This window comes from Anas acuta, chromosome 18 (assembly GCF_963932015.1).
Source record: "Anas acuta chromosome 18, bAnaAcu1.1, whole genome shotgun sequence".
Taxonomy (NCBI): Eukaryota; Metazoa; Chordata; class Aves; order Anseriformes; family Anatidae; genus Anas; species Anas acuta.
In genome coordinates, this window is record NC_088996.1 from 4,929,647 (window position 1) to 4,946,272 (window position 16,626).

At 65.4% G+C, this 16,626-nt stretch overlaps 2 protein-coding genes across 7 annotated transcripts; one reads left to right on the forward strand and one right to left on the reverse strand.

Moving 5' to 3' along the window:
- The first annotated feature begins 3,075 nt into the window (after nt 1-3,075).
- UBALD2 (UBA like domain containing 2) lies at nt 3,076-7,470 on the forward strand. Its single transcript, XM_068654745.1, is given in 4 exon segments — nt 3,076-3,221; nt 4,149-4,211; nt 6,804-6,833; nt 6,835-7,470. Coding segments are annotated over 4 exon segments (519 nt in total). The 5' UTR covers nt 3,076-3,101; the 3' UTR covers nt 7,141-7,470.
- A 468-nt stretch (nt 7,471-7,938) lies between these two features.
- QRICH2 (glutamine rich 2) lies at nt 7,939-16,328 on the reverse strand. 6 transcript variants are annotated; one of them, XM_068654736.1, is made up of 17 exons: nt 16,103-16,328; nt 14,965-15,268; nt 14,735-14,839; nt 14,453-14,506; nt 13,171-14,335; nt 12,877-12,950; nt 12,699-12,772; nt 12,501-12,615; nt 12,139-12,369; nt 11,907-12,032; nt 11,746-11,820; nt 11,465-11,629; nt 10,589-10,654; nt 10,232-10,333; nt 9,946-10,102; nt 9,665-9,752; nt 7,939-9,571 (listed from the first exon to the last, which is right to left on the reverse strand). In XM_068654736.1, the coding sequence occupies exons 3-17, from the start codon at nt 14,774-14,776 to the stop codon at nt 8,548-8,550; spliced, it is 3,558 nt and encodes a 1,185-aa protein (XP_068510837.1). In that variant the 5' UTR covers nt 14,777-14,839; nt 14,965-15,268; nt 16,103-16,328; the 3' UTR covers nt 7,939-8,547. The 6 variants fall into 6 exon arrangements, with proteins under 6 accessions (XP_068510837.1, XP_068510838.1, XP_068510841.1 ...); XM_068654740.1 differs by lacking the exon at nt 16,103-16,328 and adding an exon at nt 11,174-11,295 and having other exon boundaries at nt 9,272-9,571; nt 9,665-9,749; nt 14,965-15,137; XM_068654739.1 differs by lacking the exon at nt 16,103-16,328 and adding an exon at nt 11,174-11,295 and having other exon boundaries at nt 9,272-9,571; nt 14,965-15,137.
- Between the last annotated feature and the right edge of the window lie 298 nt (nt 16,329-16,626).

Here is a 16,626-nt window from a genome sequence, read left to right on the forward strand (position 1 = left end):
TCGGGTTGCCCAAAACGAAGCAGCCCCCAAACCTCGGCAGCCCCAAACCTCGGCACCAGCCCAGACCCCTGGGGAGGCTTCGGGGCCGCATCCAGCCCCGTCACATCCCAGCAGCAGCACCCGCAGGGCTCCGCTGCAGACAATATCTCCAAGTTAGCCCTGCGTGGAGCCAGGAGGCAGCGTTACGGGCAGGGCTGCTGCGTGCACACACGGCTCGGCTCGGCTGGGTGGCTTTTTGTGTTGGTTTTATTTTTTTTTATTTTTATTTTTTTTCCAGCCGTGTGTTGCTGCAGCAGAGGGTTTGGCAGGACGGTGCCGCAGTGGAGCGAGGGAGCGCGGGCAGGAGCGGTGACAGCACAGCTCGGGGGCCAGCTTCGCCTCCCTCCCCTGCTCGCCTGATCCCTGCCAGACCCCAAAAATGAAAAGCAGGGACAGACCCCAAAAGGGTCGGTGCCGTGCAGGAAAAGGGAGGGGGAAGCTGAAAAATCAGTGTTTAACCCCAAAATGCACCTGCTGCTGGGCAGGACGTGGGGGCAAAGCACCGGCTGGGGGGAGCTGGCGGGTGGGAAGGGGAAGGGGCAGGGGCAGGGACCTGGAGGTGGCTGCTGGCCTGCGGGGGGGGGCACAGCTGGGGTGTCAGGATCAGGCCCGCAGTCAGCAGACACCGAAGTTTGATGCTGGGAAGGGGCTGGCTGCCCCCAGACCCCACAGAGCTTCCCAGGGGAGGGAGGGCACATCCCGGTGTGCAGGGAGGGAAACTCGTCTGGAGCAGAGCTGGAAGTGACCCGCCACCAATTCCCATCCCCATCCCATCCCATCCCATCCCCATCCCATCCCCATCCCCATCCCCATCCCATCCCAATCCCATCCCCATCCCCATCCCATCCCATCCCCATCCCCATCCCATCCCATCCCCATCCCCATCCCCATCCCCATCCCCATCCCATCCCCATCCCATCCCATCCCCATCCCATCCCCATCCCATCCCCATCCCATCCCCATCCCATCCCCATCCCATCCCCATCCCATCCCATCCCCATCCCATCCCCATCCCATCCCCATCCCCATCCCATCCCCATCCCCATCCCATCCCCATCCCATCCCCATCCCATCCCCATCCCCTCCCCATCCCCTCCCCATCCCCATCCCCATCCCATCCCCATCCCATCCCCTCCCCATCCCCTCCCCATCCCCTCCCCATCTCCATCCCCATCCCATCCCCTCCCCATCCCATCCCCATCCCCATCCCATCCCATCCCCATCCCATCCCCATCCCCATCCCATCCCATCCCTTTCTCCTCCCGCTGTTTATTCAGAAGCCGCAGGCTCACCCCCTGCCCCCCGTGGCTCCGTGTCCCCACCACTGTCCCCTGCCCTTCCTGGGGCTCCATCCTCCCAGCCCCCAACACCCCTCGCCCCATTGTCCCCCCCCAACCCCTCCAGCCCTCCCCATGCAGTTCTGCAAGCCAGGGGCCCCCCAGGCCCCTCGTTAGTGGGCGCTGACCTAACGAGGGCTGTGGGTGGGCGCAGTGGGGCACTGGGGGACCCTGCCCTGCCCGGGGGGGGCTGACACCACAGCCCCAAGGGGCTGCGCGTCCCCACAGCCACCCCAGCCTGCCCCAGGAGGGCTTCTTTGCCATTTTTTTTTTCTTCCCCATGGTGTTTTTGCTCTATGCCAATGCCAGAAATGGTGTTTTTTTTATTTTTTTATATTTTTTTTATTTATTTTTTTTTTATGAAGGACTAAGTCCCAGACTGCTTGTGCAGATGGGACGGATGCTGTGGCCCAGGGAGGATGAGGGCTGCCAAAATCAGCTGGTGAGGGGCTGGTGAAGGGGGGGCTCCTCTCAGCAGCCCCCCCACCGTGGGACCTGGGGGGAGGCTGCAATGATCCCCTGGGGGGCCTCAGCACCCGCTGCCGGGGCTGCTGGTGCCTGAGGCTGCCTCCAGCCTCTTTATCCCCTCTTCCTGTTTGCCCATCACCACAGCCAAACCCCCACGGGCCTTTTCCAGCTCCCCCCGCTCCCCCCCAGCTCTCCCTATTCCCTTCCATCTCCCCCCATTCCCTCCCAGCTTCCCCTACTCCCTCTTATTTCACCCTACTCCCTCCCAGCCCACCCCATTCCCTTCCAGCTCACCCTACTCCCTTCTATCTCACCTTATTCCCTCCTCGCTTACCCTATTCCCCCCACTTACCCTATTCTCTTCTATCTTACCCTACTCCCTCTTATCTCACCCTACTCCCTTCCAGCCCACCCTATCCCTTCCCATCTCACCCTACTCCCTCCCACCCTATTCCCTTCTATCTCACCCTATTACCCTATTCCCTCCTCTCTCGCCCTATTCTCTAACAGCCCACCCTATTCCCTTCTATCTCGCCTTATTCCCTCCTCTCTCACCCTATTCCCTCCTATCTCGCCCCATTCCCTCCCAGCCCACCCCATTCCCGCAGCCCCCTCTCCCGTTAATTCCGGGCTCCAGGACGCCTCCGGCGCCCCAGGACCCCCGAAAATCGCCGGGGCGAGAGGAGAGAGGCTGGCGGGAGGGGAATCCCAGGCACCTCTCGGCAGGGCCTTTATACCCCAACCTAAACCCCAAAGGGAATTAAAAGGGGCCGGGACGGGGGCGGCCCCGGGCGCGTAGTGGGGAGGGGGGAGGGGCGGGGCCGCGCCATGAATGAAAACTCCTGAATGAACCGTGACGTCACAATGGCGCCCCGCAGCGGGGCCAATCAGCGAGCGAGCCCTCTCCTCCCCCCTCCCCCTCCCTACTCCCCGGAGGGGGCGGGACAAAACCACCCCTCGCCCAATAGCAGAGCCGCCCGCGGCCAAAACACAAGCGGGTGACCAATGAGCGAGCGGGGGGGCGGGGCGAGGCGCCGGGGCAGCTGGAAGATTCGAAGCGCGGGGCCGGCGGGGCGGGAGGCGCGGCGGGGACCAATCAGAGCGAGGGGGCGGGGCCAGGCCGCTCATTGAGGCCCCGCCCCCTCCCCGCGGTGTCGGCGCGGCGCGGGGCGCGCTCGGGGCTCCCAGGGCGGCGCTCGGAGGGGGCCCCCCCCCAGGACCCCCCCCCCCACCCCCGGGACCCCCCCCCCCCGGGCCATGTCGGTGAACATGGAGGAGCTGCGGCACCAGGTGATGATCAACCAGTTCGTGCTGGCGGCCGGCTGCGCCGCCGACCAGGCCAAGCAGCTGCTGCAGGCGGCGCACTGGCAGTTCGAGGTACGGCGCTGGCCCCCCCCCCAAAAAAAAAAAAATCTCAAGACCCCCCCCCCCCCCCGGGAACACCCCCCCCAACCCCTAGACACCCCCCCCCCCAACCATAGATCCCCTCCGTAGACCCCCTCCTGTGAACCCCTTCCCTGGACCCCCCCCCCCTTGTGGACCCCCCCTCGTGTATCCCCACAGTGTGCCCCCCCCTTGTTGACCCCCCCCTTAGCCCCCCCCAAATATTTCCCCCCCCCATACAACCCCTCCATACACCCCCCTTGTCCCCCCTGTGTCCCCCTCCCCGTATCCCCCCAATTTACCCCCCTATTGCCCCCCCCGTGTTATTGCCCCCCCCGTGGACCCCCCCCGTGTCCCCCATCCCTGCCCCCCCCCCATAACACCCCCCGTGCCCCCCCCACCCCAACCACCCCCTCCCCACCCCCTCATTTCCTCCCCACCCCCCCCATACACCTTGGGGGTGGGGGGGTCCCAATAACCTCCTAACCCCCCCCCTTATACAACCAGGACAGGGCCCTGCTGAGGGGGGGGGGGGGGGGGGGGGCCCTGCTGTGTGTCCCCCCCCCATGGGGAGGAAAAACCGGCCCTATTTACCCGGCCCCATACCGGATCTGCCGGCTGGGCCTCAGCCCTGGAGGAGATTTGGGGGGGGGGGGCAAAAAAAAAAGGGGGTGCAGCCCCCCCGTGGTGTAAAGGGGGTGGGGGTGGGGGGGGGATTTGGGGTGGGTGCAGGGGGATTGGGGTCCCATGGGGGGGGGTTGGGATAGGGCTGGGGGTTTAAAGAGGGGGATTTATGGATTGGGGGGGGATTTATGGACATGGGGGGGGGATTTAAGGATGGGGGGGTTTTAAGGGGGGGGGGTCCCGGCCCTGTTCGCTCAGGGGGCTCACCCCAAGCCCCCCCCGTCCCCCCCCCCACAGACCGCCCTGAGCGCCTTCTTCCAGGAGAGCAACGTTCCCGGCAGCCACCACCACCACCAGATGGTAAGGCCCGGGGGGCCCCCCCCCACCCCAAACCCACCCCCCCACACCCCATTACCCCCCCTTTGCCCCCCCAAACCCCCCCCCCGATCCCCTTGCCCCCCCCCGCCAGCCATATTGCCGCCCGCGGCCCCGAGCAGCCAAGATGTCTGCCAGGAAATGGCCGGGCCCGGCCCCGGCACCACCGAGGGGGGGGGGGGTCCAGGGGGGGCCCCAAATTTCCCCCTGACCTCGCCCCCACCCAGGGCACGACCCCAATTTTTTTGGGGGAGGGGGGGGCTCGGAGGGTGCCCCCCCGGCCACGCTTTTTGTTGTGTTTTTTTTTTTCGCTGCTTTGCCCCCCCCCCCCCCCCCAGAGGACGCGGTTCTTTTTTATTTAATTTTTATTTCTTTTTTCATTAATTTTTCATTTTTTTCCCCTTTTTTGGTGCTGTGGGGGGGCCGGCAGCAAATAGGGAAAGCAACATACCCGGGCTGGTGCCTGCCGTGCCCCCCCCCCGACCCTTTTATTCCCCTCCCCGTCCCGATTTTCCTCCCACGTTCGGGTCCCCAAATTCCCCCAATTTCCCCCAAATTCCCCCCAAACCCCCCCAGGAGCAGAGCCCTGTCCCGGTGGCCCCTATCTGTGGGGGGGGGATTTGGGTTTTGTCTGCTTCCTGGCCTCACAGGGGGGCTTCCCCCCCACGCTCAAACCAATGGGGTGCTTTGGAGAGCTGGCGAGATGCCCCCCCAAAAAAAACCCAAAAGCCCCCAAAAATCAGCTTGGGGGGGGGGAAGGGAGACAGGCCGGGAGCTGCGGGGCCGCTTCAGGCCTCAAAATGTATTATTTTTTATAGTTATTCCCCCCCACCACCGCAGGAAACTCGGGGGCGAAACACCCCCGGGGGGGCCCCGACCCTACAAAAGGGAAGGGCCGGGGGGGGGGGGTCAGGGCTGTGTCCCCCCCCCACCAAGGATTTCCTGCCCCCTTCCCCAACCCCGCTGGGTTTTGGGGCAGCCCAGCTCCACGTGGGGCCAAGCGGTGCCCCCCCCATAACAGGCCCCCCCCCCAGCAAGGGGCACCCCAAAATCCCACCCCAAATCCCACCCCAAATCCCTCCTGGCACCGGTGGGCACCGACCCTAAAGCTCCCTAAAAAAAAATCTCTTGGGGGGTGGGGGGAGAGGCGATGATCACCCAGCTGCTGTTTGTTATTATTATTTTTTTTTAACCAATCCTGCTCAATTTCACCCCAAAAAGGCTGCGCTGCGTCCCGCCTCCTCGGGCCGGAGCTGCTGTTTGCCCACAGCTGCTTTTGGGGTATTTTTATTTTTTTTTTTTTTAAAAAAAGGATCCTCTTGAGGTTAGCAGAGCGCTGTTGTGGATCGAACATCTTTTAGGATATTGCCAAATTTAGGGTTTTTAAAAAATTAAAAAATAGGGAAGAAAAGCTGGCTTAGCACCGCCCCGAGGTGAGCTCTGGGACAGGGGCGCAGAATGGGGCTGGAAAATAACAAAAAAAAAAAAAAACAAATTTTATGGGTTTCGGGGAGCCCTCGGGGTGCAGCGCTCACCCCACACCCGGGGGGCCTCATCCAGACCCCACCAGCACAGCGCTGGGGACCCCGATGGTGACCAGAGCCCGGCTGGGGGGGGGGGACCCCATAAAGCAGTTTGGTGGTGGGACCCCACAGACAGGACCTGAAACACCCCATGGGGACCCTAAAATATCCCATAGGGACCCTAAATATACTGTGGGGATCCTGGATGTCCTATTGGAGACCCGAAACATCCCGTGGGGACCCTGGATGCCCCACAGGGATGCTAAATGTCCCGAGGGAACCCCAAACACCCCATGGGGACCCTAAATGCCCCATGGGGGACTCCAGACGTCCCATGGGGACCCTAAATGCCCTGTTGGGGACCCTGCATATCCTGTTGGGGATTCTAAATGTCCCATGGAAACCCTAAATGCTCTGTTGGGGACCTTAAACACCCCATGGGGGCCCTGGATATCCCATTGGGGACCCTAAACGCCCCCATGGGGATGCTAACCCCCCCTGTTGGGGACCTTAAACACCCCATTGGGGATGCTAAATGTCCCATGGGGACCCCAAACATCCCATGGGGACCCTAAACGCCCCATGGGGACCCCAAATACCCCACGGGGACCCTGGATGTCCCGTTGGGGACCCTAAACACCCCCATGGGGATGCCAAGTGTCGCATTGGGTACCCTAAACACCCCATTGGGGACCCCAAACGTCCTGTTGGGGACCCTAAATGCCCCCATGGGGATGCTAACCCCCATCCTTGGGGACCTTAAACACCCCGTTGGGGATGCCAAATGTCCCATTGGGTACCCTGGATATCCCGTTGGGGATTCTAAAAGTCCCATTGGGGACACCAAACATCCCATGGGAACCCCAAACGCCCCGTTGTGGACCTGAAACCCCCCATGGGGACCCTAAACACCCCATTGGGGACCCCAAATATCCCATTGGGGATGCTAAACGTCCCATTGGGGACCCCAAACGTCCCATTGTGGACCCGAAACCCCCATGGGGACCCTAAATGCCCCATGGGGCCCCTAACCACCCCCGCTGTCTCCCCACAGATGTGCACCCCGAGCAACACGCCGGCCACTTCCGCCCAATTTCCCGGACGCCCTGGCCATGTTCTCCAAGCTGCGGACGTCGGAAACCCTACAGAGCAGCAACAGCCCCATCCCCTCCATGGCCTGCTCCCCCCCGGGGGGGTTCAGCCCTTTTTGGGCTTCGTCCCCCCCCGGGCAGGGGGGGCAACAGCAGCAGCAGCCGCCCCCCCCCTGGCTGCCCCCCTCGTCGCCCACCTCCCACGGGCTCCATCACCACCACCACCACCTGCACCCCCCCGCCCCGCCGCCCGCCGCCCCCCCACACAAAGCCGTGGCCACCATGGACGGGCAGAGATAAGGCTGGGGGCCCTGGGGGGGGTGTGGGGGGGGTGTTTTTTGGGGAGGGGGGGGGGGGTCAGGGCGTTCGGAGCTGGGGGCTTCCTGAGAAACGCACTGGAATCCTTTTTTTTTTTTTAGGTTTTATTAATTTTTTTTTTTGGGGGGGGTGACACGAGTCGCCAGCTGGTTTTTTTTTCTCCTCCCCCCCCCCCTTTTTTTTTTTTTTTTTAATATATAACTATAATATATAAATATATCTAATGTATATAAACCCCGAAGGAAGGAGCGAGCAGGCACGGAGGGCGTCGTGCCCCCCCCACCCCCCCTAGGAAAGGTAGGGGGGAGGAAATCCAAACCAAAGGGATGGAGAGGGGGGGATGGACCCCCCCATATCCCCCCCCTGGACCTGAGGAAGCCCTGGGTGCTCGTTGCTGCGCTCTGGCTCCCCAAAATCCCAAAATCCAGCCTGGCTTCTTGCACAGCCCCCCCCAAAACCCCCCCCCCGGCCCCTAACCCCCTCCTCGAGGAAGGGGGGGTTGTGATTTAATAGGGTGATGCCCCCCCCCCAATCCCTGCGACTCCTTCAGGGTTTTTTTCTGGGGGGGGAGCTGCGGAGGGGCGTTGGTGGGTTTGGTTTGGTTTTGTTTTGTTTTTTTTTTTTTTTAGTTTTCAAATCGAATCTTGCTTAAAAAAAGAAAAAAAAAGACAAAAAGAAAAAAAAAAAGGAAAACAGGTGAAGGTTTTTATTAATTTAAAAATAATAAAAAAAAAAAAATCAGTTTTTTAACAGCAGCTGTCCCCGACCTCTCTCTGTGCTACGAGGGGTGACCTTGGGGATTTGGGGACACCCATGGGGGCTGGTCCGTGTAGGATCTGATCTCTGGGGGACCCTGTCCCTGTAGGGTCTGGTCCCTGGGGATATCCCCGGCGATCTCCCAGCCTCACCAGGCGCTGTGGGATCGCTGCCATCGGGATCCAGCACGTGTCCCTGTGACCGCTGTCCCCAAAAGCTGGGATCGGGGCTGGCAGCGCTGGGTTTTCCTGCTGTTCCCAGGGTTTTTAGGCAAATCCCACGCTCAGGATGGGGTTTCCCAAACATCCCCTCTTGCAGACACAGCCAGACCCCTGCCAGCACCCCAAGGGCTCTTTGGGGACCCCCTGGGGACAGCCTGGGGGACACCAGCAAGGGCTGGGGCACGCAGCCTCGATCCTATAGGGACGCACCAGCTGGGATGGGGACCCCAAAGACAAAAAAGGGGGAAAAAAAAAACAAAAAAAGCCCCCACTGGGGCCACTCACCCGCTCCAGAGCCAGCAGCACCACGGCTAAAGGAGGGCCCCCCCCCGGGTGCTGGGGTTTATGGGGGAACTGGGAGGCGCAGCTGGGCCTCGTCCCACAAACGGGATTAGGGTCAGGGCTGCCCTTTTCATCGCTGCTTTTCTCTGTTTTTTCCCCATTTTGGCCCCAGAGGTGGCACCGGGGACCCAGACCCACTGGGGTACATCCCGGGGTGCTCTGCCCGTGGGGACCCCCCTAAAAGCAGGATTTTAGCCCTATTTCCCCCCCTAAAGACCAAACCCATTGGGAACAACGCACCAAGAGGGGGGCTGTGTGGGGCTAAGGAGGAGGGGACACCCAGGGTAACACAGGGGATCCCCTCGTGGTTTCTGGGCACGGGAGAGGTGACCCTAAAAGAGGGGGACCCAAAGCACCCCCCCCGAGCCAGCACCTCGAGGTGGGGAACCACCGGCACCGCAGCAATAAACCCGGCCCCATAAAACACCCCGTGGGTAAAGAAACTCCATGTGGCTGCTGTGGGGTCTGGCCCCTCTCTGCACAAAGGATTTGGGGATTTTGGTGCCATTCCCATAACCTGTGGTGGCCGGGCTGGTGCCACCCCGAGCAGAAAAACGCAGCCGGCGGTGATGGGGGCGCGTGTAAGGGGGGCTGGGGGTGTGGGTCGGGGTGTAGGGAAATAGGGATTTAAGGGTGTAGGGAGGAAAGGATGTAGGATATAAGGACGTGAGGAGGTGGGGATGGGTGGATTTAAGGATTTAAGGAGGTGAGGACGTAGGGATGCGAGGACAAAGGGCTGTAGGATGTAGGGTGGAAAGGATGTAAGGATTTGGGATGTAAGGACGTGGGTAAGGACGTGGGGGGGCACGGATATAGGGCCGCGGGGATGGAGGCAGCAGGGAACGAGCCCCCCGTGATCCCACAGCAGGGACGTGACGGCCAAACCAACCTCGCTCCTAGCTGCCCATCCACCGCCCTTTATTGCTCCTGCCCGACCCCCCCGTGTGGTGCCCAGGGGGGGCTCCCAGCCGAGCCCCCCCGGCCCCTCTCCGCTCTTGGGGTCTCTCTCCCGTCCCGCGGCGCCCACGGGGGCGAGGGGAGCCCCGGTCCTTGGGGGACGCGGCCGTGGGGCGACTCCTGGGGTCTGGGGGTGCCTGGGGGGGGGAAGCAGACACAGGGGTTAATCCCTGTGGGGTGTCCCATATGTGGGGAGGGGGCTACCCACACAGCCCCCCCCCAGGCCGTACCGTCCTTCCCCACCAGCGCAGGCAGCCGCAGGTCCCGCCGGCCCTTGTAGATGTGCCCGTCCTGACCCAGCAGCTCCACCTCGTCCTGCTGGGGAAGGGGCTGGGGAACGGTGCCAGCACCGCAGGGACCCCCCCACCCCAACCCCAAAACCCCAAAACCCCAACCCCACGGGGATCCCCCCCCCCCAAAAAAAACCCAACCCAGCACCCTGGAGAAGCGAGGCGCACCGCTCGGCGTCCCCCCTCGCCAAGGTGCCCAGCCCCTAGGGTCGGGTCCTTACCTTCATGGGGGGCCCGCTGTGGGGCCGGGGGTGTCCGGGGGTGCAGGGTGGGAGGTGCTGGAGCTGGGGGCTGCGCCCCTGCTGTGGGTGGGGCCGGGTGTGCTGCCCCCCGCAGCGCCGAGGCACCCGCAGGTACCCGCACCCGGCCCCGCATTCCCTGCGGGGTGGGTGCAGGTGGGTGCTCTGGGGGGGGGCCGTCCCTCTCCGGCCCCCCCAAAAGGCTGTTGGGGAGGGGGACGTGTCCCCCATGTCCCCGATGTCCCCAATGTCCCCGTGTCCCCCCTACCTGCGGCCAAGCTGCCGTAGTTGCTGCGGCTCGAAGATGGCGTGGGGGCGCACGGAGAGGCGGGGGGGCAGCGGTGGCATGGGTGGGACGGTCACGATGTGCCTGGGGAGGGCACGGGGAGGGGGGGGGGCAATAAATCCCCCTGCCCCGAAATGGGCACCCCAGGGAGCTCACCGGTGGCCCTGGGGGGGTTCCCCTGCTGCCAGCACCGAGCTGGGCAGGGCTATGGGGGGGACTGGGGGGACTGGGACCCCAATGGGCAGCACCCCCCCAAACCCATGGCACCCCCCCAAACCCACGGCACCCCCCCAAACCCACAGCACCCAGGGAGGCCCCCGAGCCCCCGGGGGTACTCACGGGCCGGGCACCACCATGTGCAGGGGCCGGTCGCAGGACACGCAGTGGAAATGGGCCAGGAGCTGCCTGGGGGGGGAAGGGGCTGGGTGAGGGCGGGTGGCAGCAGCGGGGCAGGCGGGGAACGGGGCAGGGGGGGGGTTCTCCTTGGGGTCCCGCCGGGAACAGGCTCTGTTTCACTTCGTTAGCACTAATTACAGCCCGGTGCACGGCCGGGGGCACGTCGGGGCCGAGCTGCGCACCTCGGGGCGTCGCATCCCTGTGCACACCCTCACCTCCCCCAAAAAACCCTTCTGAAGCTTTGTTTGGGGAGCACCTCATCCCCCAGGGGCACCCCCACACTGCTGTGGGGTGGCAGGGAGCTGATTTAATGCCCTCGGTGCCACCGGCACCCCTTGGGCACCACTGGTTGGGGACGCTCTTATTTTAGGATCCTTATTGCATGGGGAAGGGTGGAACAAACCCAAGGGACACGGTCCTGGGCACGGGGGGGGAGGATGCGCAGGGACACCCGAGCGTGCTTTGATCTGGTGACCTGAGCGTCCCCAGCTGTCCCCAGCTGTCCCCAGCTGTCCCCAAGGCGCTCACTTCCTAATCCCGGCGGCATCGTCGGCCTCTGCCTGCGGTGCCCGCTCCTGGAGCTGTCTCAGGATGCTCCTGCAGCGCTCCTCCAGCTGCTGCCGCAGTGGTGCCAGCTCCAGGCGGTCCAGCTGGGGGTGGCACAGCCCCTCCCTGAGCGAGCTGCCACCACCAGCCCCACTGGCACAGCGCCGGGGCCACCGGGGCCACCAAAGCCCGGAGGGGTGCCCCGGCTCGGCGGGGTGCCCGCGGCGTGGAGCGGGGAAGGGGGCTGGGAAGCGGGGCCGGGCCGGGCTGTACCTTGGAGCCCAGCTCCTCCACGAGTTTCTGCTGGACGCGGTGCCAGCCCTGCTCCTGCCCCGTCACCTTGCTCAGGGTGTCCTCGATCATCTTACTCAGCTGCTCCACGGCGGCGTCAAACTGGGCGCAGCTCACCTTGCCGGCCAGGGCGGCTCTGTCTGCCTTCTGGGGACGGGGATGGGGACAGGACGGGGACAAGTGGCACCGGGGGACCCCAGCCCAGCCCCTTCCTGGCAGGGGGGCTCCTGCTGATAAAACGCCGGGCCCCCTCGAGGTCTCACCACTTCGATTTCCAGCACCAGCTCCTCCTTGTCCGCCTTCTCCTTCTGCAGCCTCTCCAGGGACTGGAACAGAGCCTTGGGAAGCAGCGGGCGCCCGGTGCTCAGCGGGCAGCAGCGGGGACCTCGCCATCCCCAGCCCTGGGGATCCCGAAGCCACCCACCTCGATGTCCTTCTGCTTCTGCTGATGGTCGTCCACCAGGTTCCCCGTGACCGAGCCCAGCTTCTCGCAGTCCCCCTGCACTTGCAGGATGGCAGCCTGGATGCCCTTCAGCAGCTCCTCATCCTCCTGCCAGGAGCAAGGCGAGGGCGCGGCGCTGAGCGGGGGACCCGACCCGGCGCCCAAAAACCTTTGACGTCCCTTCTCGAGCCCCCCGATGCCGACCCCTCCGTACCCATCTCCTCCCGGGGAGCTGCCGGGTGGCCTTGCCCATGGCCTGCCGTGCCAGGACGGAGTCCACCAGCTCCTGGAGCTGCTCGTAGCGCCGCAGCAGCTGCCCGAGCTGCGCCCCGACGTCGGTGCTGCAGACGGGGCACTCGGCCGGCACCGGCTCCGTGCCACCGGGGCTGCCGTCGGGGGGAGCGTCCGGCCCCGTGGTGCCCAACAGAGACCTCAGCTCGTCCAGCTGGAAACGGGGAGAGGGAACCAGCTCCCAGCTGGGCTGCTGCTGGCCCCCAAGCCCCCCCGGGAGGTCCCAGGGGGCAGGGGGCACCAGGGGGGACGTGGCACCGAGAGGTCCCCCCCCTGGCTCTCCACCTGCTCCTGTAGGTGCCCGGCCGTGGTGGCCACCAGCTGCTCCAGCGTGGTTTTGGCCGCGTCCTGCTGCTCCCGCAGCTCCCTCAGCTCCCTCCTCAGCTCCTGCAGCAGGGACCTGGGCGGCGGGACGGGGTGCGGGGGGGCTTGGCCGCTAACAGGGGGCCCCCTCGCCCCCAAACCGAGCTGCTCGCCCCTTACCCCGAGCTGTCCCCAGGTTTCTCCGCTCCTCCAGCCGACCGCAGCTCTCTGAGGGCCTCCTGCAGCTGCTTGATCTGGGGTGGGGGTGGCAGATCAGGGCACGGCCCCCACGCGGGGGGGGGACCTTTGGGGTCCCCTCCGTGCCCGGATCACCTCCGGGTCACCGCCGCCCCCTCACCTTCTCCCCCTGGCCCTGCAGGGAGCCCACGCGGCCCCGGAGGTCGGCCAGCAGCGTGGCGATGCTCTCCTGGTCTGTGGGGACACGGGGGGGGGGACAGCCCCCATCAGGGGCTCCAGGCACGCTGACACCCCCAGCCCCCAGGTCCTCCCCCACCGCCCTCTCCCCCACCGCCTCCCCAGTTCACCCCAGTGCTCCCAGCACGCCCCGAGCCTTCAGGCTCCCAACCCCGCAGCCCCCCAGGGTGCCCCCCGACCACTTTTAGAGCCCGTGGCCCCCCCTCCAGGCTCTCACCCCCCTCCGGGAGGAGCAGACGCAGCTCCTGGAGCTCGGCGCGGTCCGACTTGGTGGCCTCCAGCTGGGCCACCTGGCCCTGCAGGGTGGCACAGAGGTGGCCGAGCTGGGCGAGCTGCTGCAGGGCCTCGGCCAGCCCCGGCACAGGACCCGTGGGGGCGGCACCGGGGGGCATTTGGGGTCCCCAAGCGGTGGGTGACAGGGGCTGGGCAGCCGGGGGGGGCTGCGCCTCGGGGCGAGCGGCGCCCACCCCTGTCCCCCGAGCACCCGGGGTGGGTTCAGCGCCAGGGAGGCCGGGGGCTGTGCTGGGGGGGCTCGGCTGGACCCCCCACCCTCCTCCTCCTCCTCCTCCTCCTCCTCCTCCTCCTCTTCCTCCTCTTCCTTCTCCTTGGGGCCAGGGAGGTGCTGGCTGTGTCCCCGTGCCGGTGGGCAGGGTGCGGGGGGACCCCAGCTGCGTTCCTGGGGTGGTCCCGTGGGTGCCGGGGGTCCCTGGCTGCATCCCTGGGGAGGTCTCATGGGCTCCAGGGGACTCCCACTGTGTCCCTCGGGTGGTCCCATGGGTGCCGGGGGGCTCCAGGCCGGTGCCGGGGGTGCCGGGGGACCCTGGCTGTGCCCCCGGGGTGGTGATTTGGGTGCCAGGACCCCCCGGCTGTGCCCCCGGGGTGGAAATTTGGGTGCCGGGGGACGCTGGCCGAGCTCCCAGGGTGGAGGTCTGGGTGCCAGGACCCCCCGGCTGTGCCCCCGGGGGGGTGATTTGGGTGCCAGGACCCCCCGGCTGTGCCCCCGGGGGGGTGATTTGGGTGCCAGGACCCCCCGGCTGTGCCCCCGGGGTGGAAATTTGGGTGCCGGGGGACCCTGGCTGTGCCCCCAGGGTGGGGGTCTGGGTGCCAGGGCCCCCCAGCTGCGTCCCCAGGGCGGTGGCACTGGCACCAGATGTCCCCATGGGGTCGGGGGCAGCTCCTGCCCGGCTCCAGGAGACCACCGATGCTCTCCGCATCCCCGCTCGCGTCCCCATGGTGCGGGGCCATGTCCCCAATGTCCCCTCGCCGGTGCCGGGCGCTGGCTGCATCCCCCAGGGGGTCTCCCCGCTCTCGGTGCCCTCCTCGCCCGATTCGGGGGACTCGGAGGAGGACTCGGAGGTTGCAGCCTGGCTCCCGGCAGCCTCCTGGGGAGAAGAAATTTTGGGGAACAAATTTATGGGGTCGCACAATGGGAACCGGGGGAACCATCGGGCTCACGCGGTGCAGCACACCCGGTTCCATCCCCGGGGTCCGGCACCTACCCCATCGCTCTCCGGGCTTGCCCCACTGCGGGGTCCCCGCTGCTGCTCGCCCGCCTGCAGGGACGGAAAAGGGGGGGTCAGAATTTTGGGGTGCACCCCAAAAAAAATATTTTCTTCCCCCCTTCCTTGGTCCTGTCCATGGTGCACGGGGCAGCACCCACTGGGACACGAGGGTCCCGTCCCCTTGTGGGTCCCCCTCCCCATGAGCAGTGGGGTGGGGATGGGGGATGCAGGGCTGGGGTCCCCATCCCCATCCCTGTCCCCATCCCAGGGGCAGCTCACCAGGCCCAGCAGCTCCTTGATCCCACAGATGTCCTTTTCCATACGGGACTGCGCCGCCTTCACCCCGCTGATGGCCTCCAGGAGGTCCCGGGGCACAGACGGGGTCTGGAAGGGATCGGGGAGGGGGAGACCCCATAAGGGCTGCACAGCCCCTGAGGAGGGGGCTGCGTGCTTGGGGGGGGGGGGGAGAACACCAAAAGGAACCCAAAAAAAAAAACCCAAAACCTCACCTGGGTGCTGTCCCCATCCCTCGCTTCGCTCCTCTCCGGCCCCACAGCGGGGGCTGCGGAGCCCCCCGGGGGTCCCGGGGTGGGCTGGGGGGGCTGCCCGCCGGGGGGGGGCGGGTTGTGGGGCGGGTTGTGGGGTGGGCGCGGGTTGTGGGGTGGGCGCGGGGAGGTGCAGCAGCCCCAGGTGCTGCAGCAGGGCGCGCAGGAGGCTGTGTAGGGCCGTGAAGTTGACGGCCCCCGGCTCGGGGGTGCCGATGGCCGCGTCCAGCAGCTCGGCCAGGCTGGGGGGGGGCAGCGCCGCCATGGCCTGGGGGGGGAAATGGGGGGGGGGGGGCTGCAGCCTTCAGCCTCATCATCATCATCACCACCACCTAAACCCCGCCCGTATCCCCATTCCCCGTTTCCCATACCCCCATATAAATCCCTACACCCCCAATCCCTCTACTCCACCCCAAATCCCCGTGCCCCCCCCACCCCCATACCCCACCCCCAAAATCCCCACGGACCCCAAAACTCCCCCCCCCCCCAAATTCCCGATACCCCCACAAGCCCCATACCCCGCCAAATTCTGGTAGCCCCCCCCAAATCCCCTTACCCCCCCGTACCCTCCCCATCCCACACACCACCCCCTAAATCCCCACACCCCCCCAGCCCCCCAAAATCCCCATTCCCCCCCAAATCTCCCCATGTCCCCCAAATCCCCATAACACCCCTAAATCCCTATAAACCACCATGCCCCCATACTCCCTAAAACCCCCATAACCCCCCCAAATCCTCATGCCCCCCCAAAATCCCCCCATGCCCCAAAATCCCCGTAACCCCCCCAAATCCCCATAACCCCCCCATGTTCCCATTCCCCCCCATATCCCCATACTCCCTAAAATCCCCATTACCCCCCAAATCCCCATAAACCCCAAATCCTCCATGACCCAAAATCCCAATAACCCCCCCAAATCCCCCCATGTCCCCCAAATCCCCATAACCCCCCCATATCCCCATACTCCCTAAAATCCCCATAACTCCCCCAAATCCCCATTCCCCCCCAAATCCCCCAATGCCCCCAAATCCCCATTCCCCCCCCATTCCCCCATAACCCCCCAAATTCCCCCATTTCCCCCAAATCCCCCGTCCCCCCCCGCACCGCCGGCTGCCGCCTCTCTCCGCCCGCCTCCCTTGGGCCCGCCCCCCTCTCTCCTCTCATTGGCCGCCGCCCGCCGCTCCCCGCCTCCCATTGGCCGCCCCGGCTGTCCGCGTGCGCCTGTGTTTACCGGGGGCGCGGCGCGGCGTGCCCCGTTGCTAGGCAACGCCCCCGGCATGGCCACGCCCCCCGGCGCTATGACCACGCCCCCTCGCTGTATGGCCACGCCCCCTGCCCCACTCGCCCCTTGCCCCCCCCAAAGGGCACGGTTTTGGGGGAGGGTCTCGGGGAAGGGGGTGCTCCTAAGGGCTTTGTAGGGCTGGGCCCGTGCTGCGGGATCCTGATTCCTTGTGCCTGATTCTTGGACCTCAAATATCCCAAAAGCACCCCAAATACCCTAAAGTACCCCCAAAAGCACCCCAAATACCCCCAAAACCATCCCAAATCAGCCCCAAATACCCCCCAAACCACCCCAAATACCCCCAAAACCACCCCAAACCCATCCTAAACCACCCCAAATGCCCCCA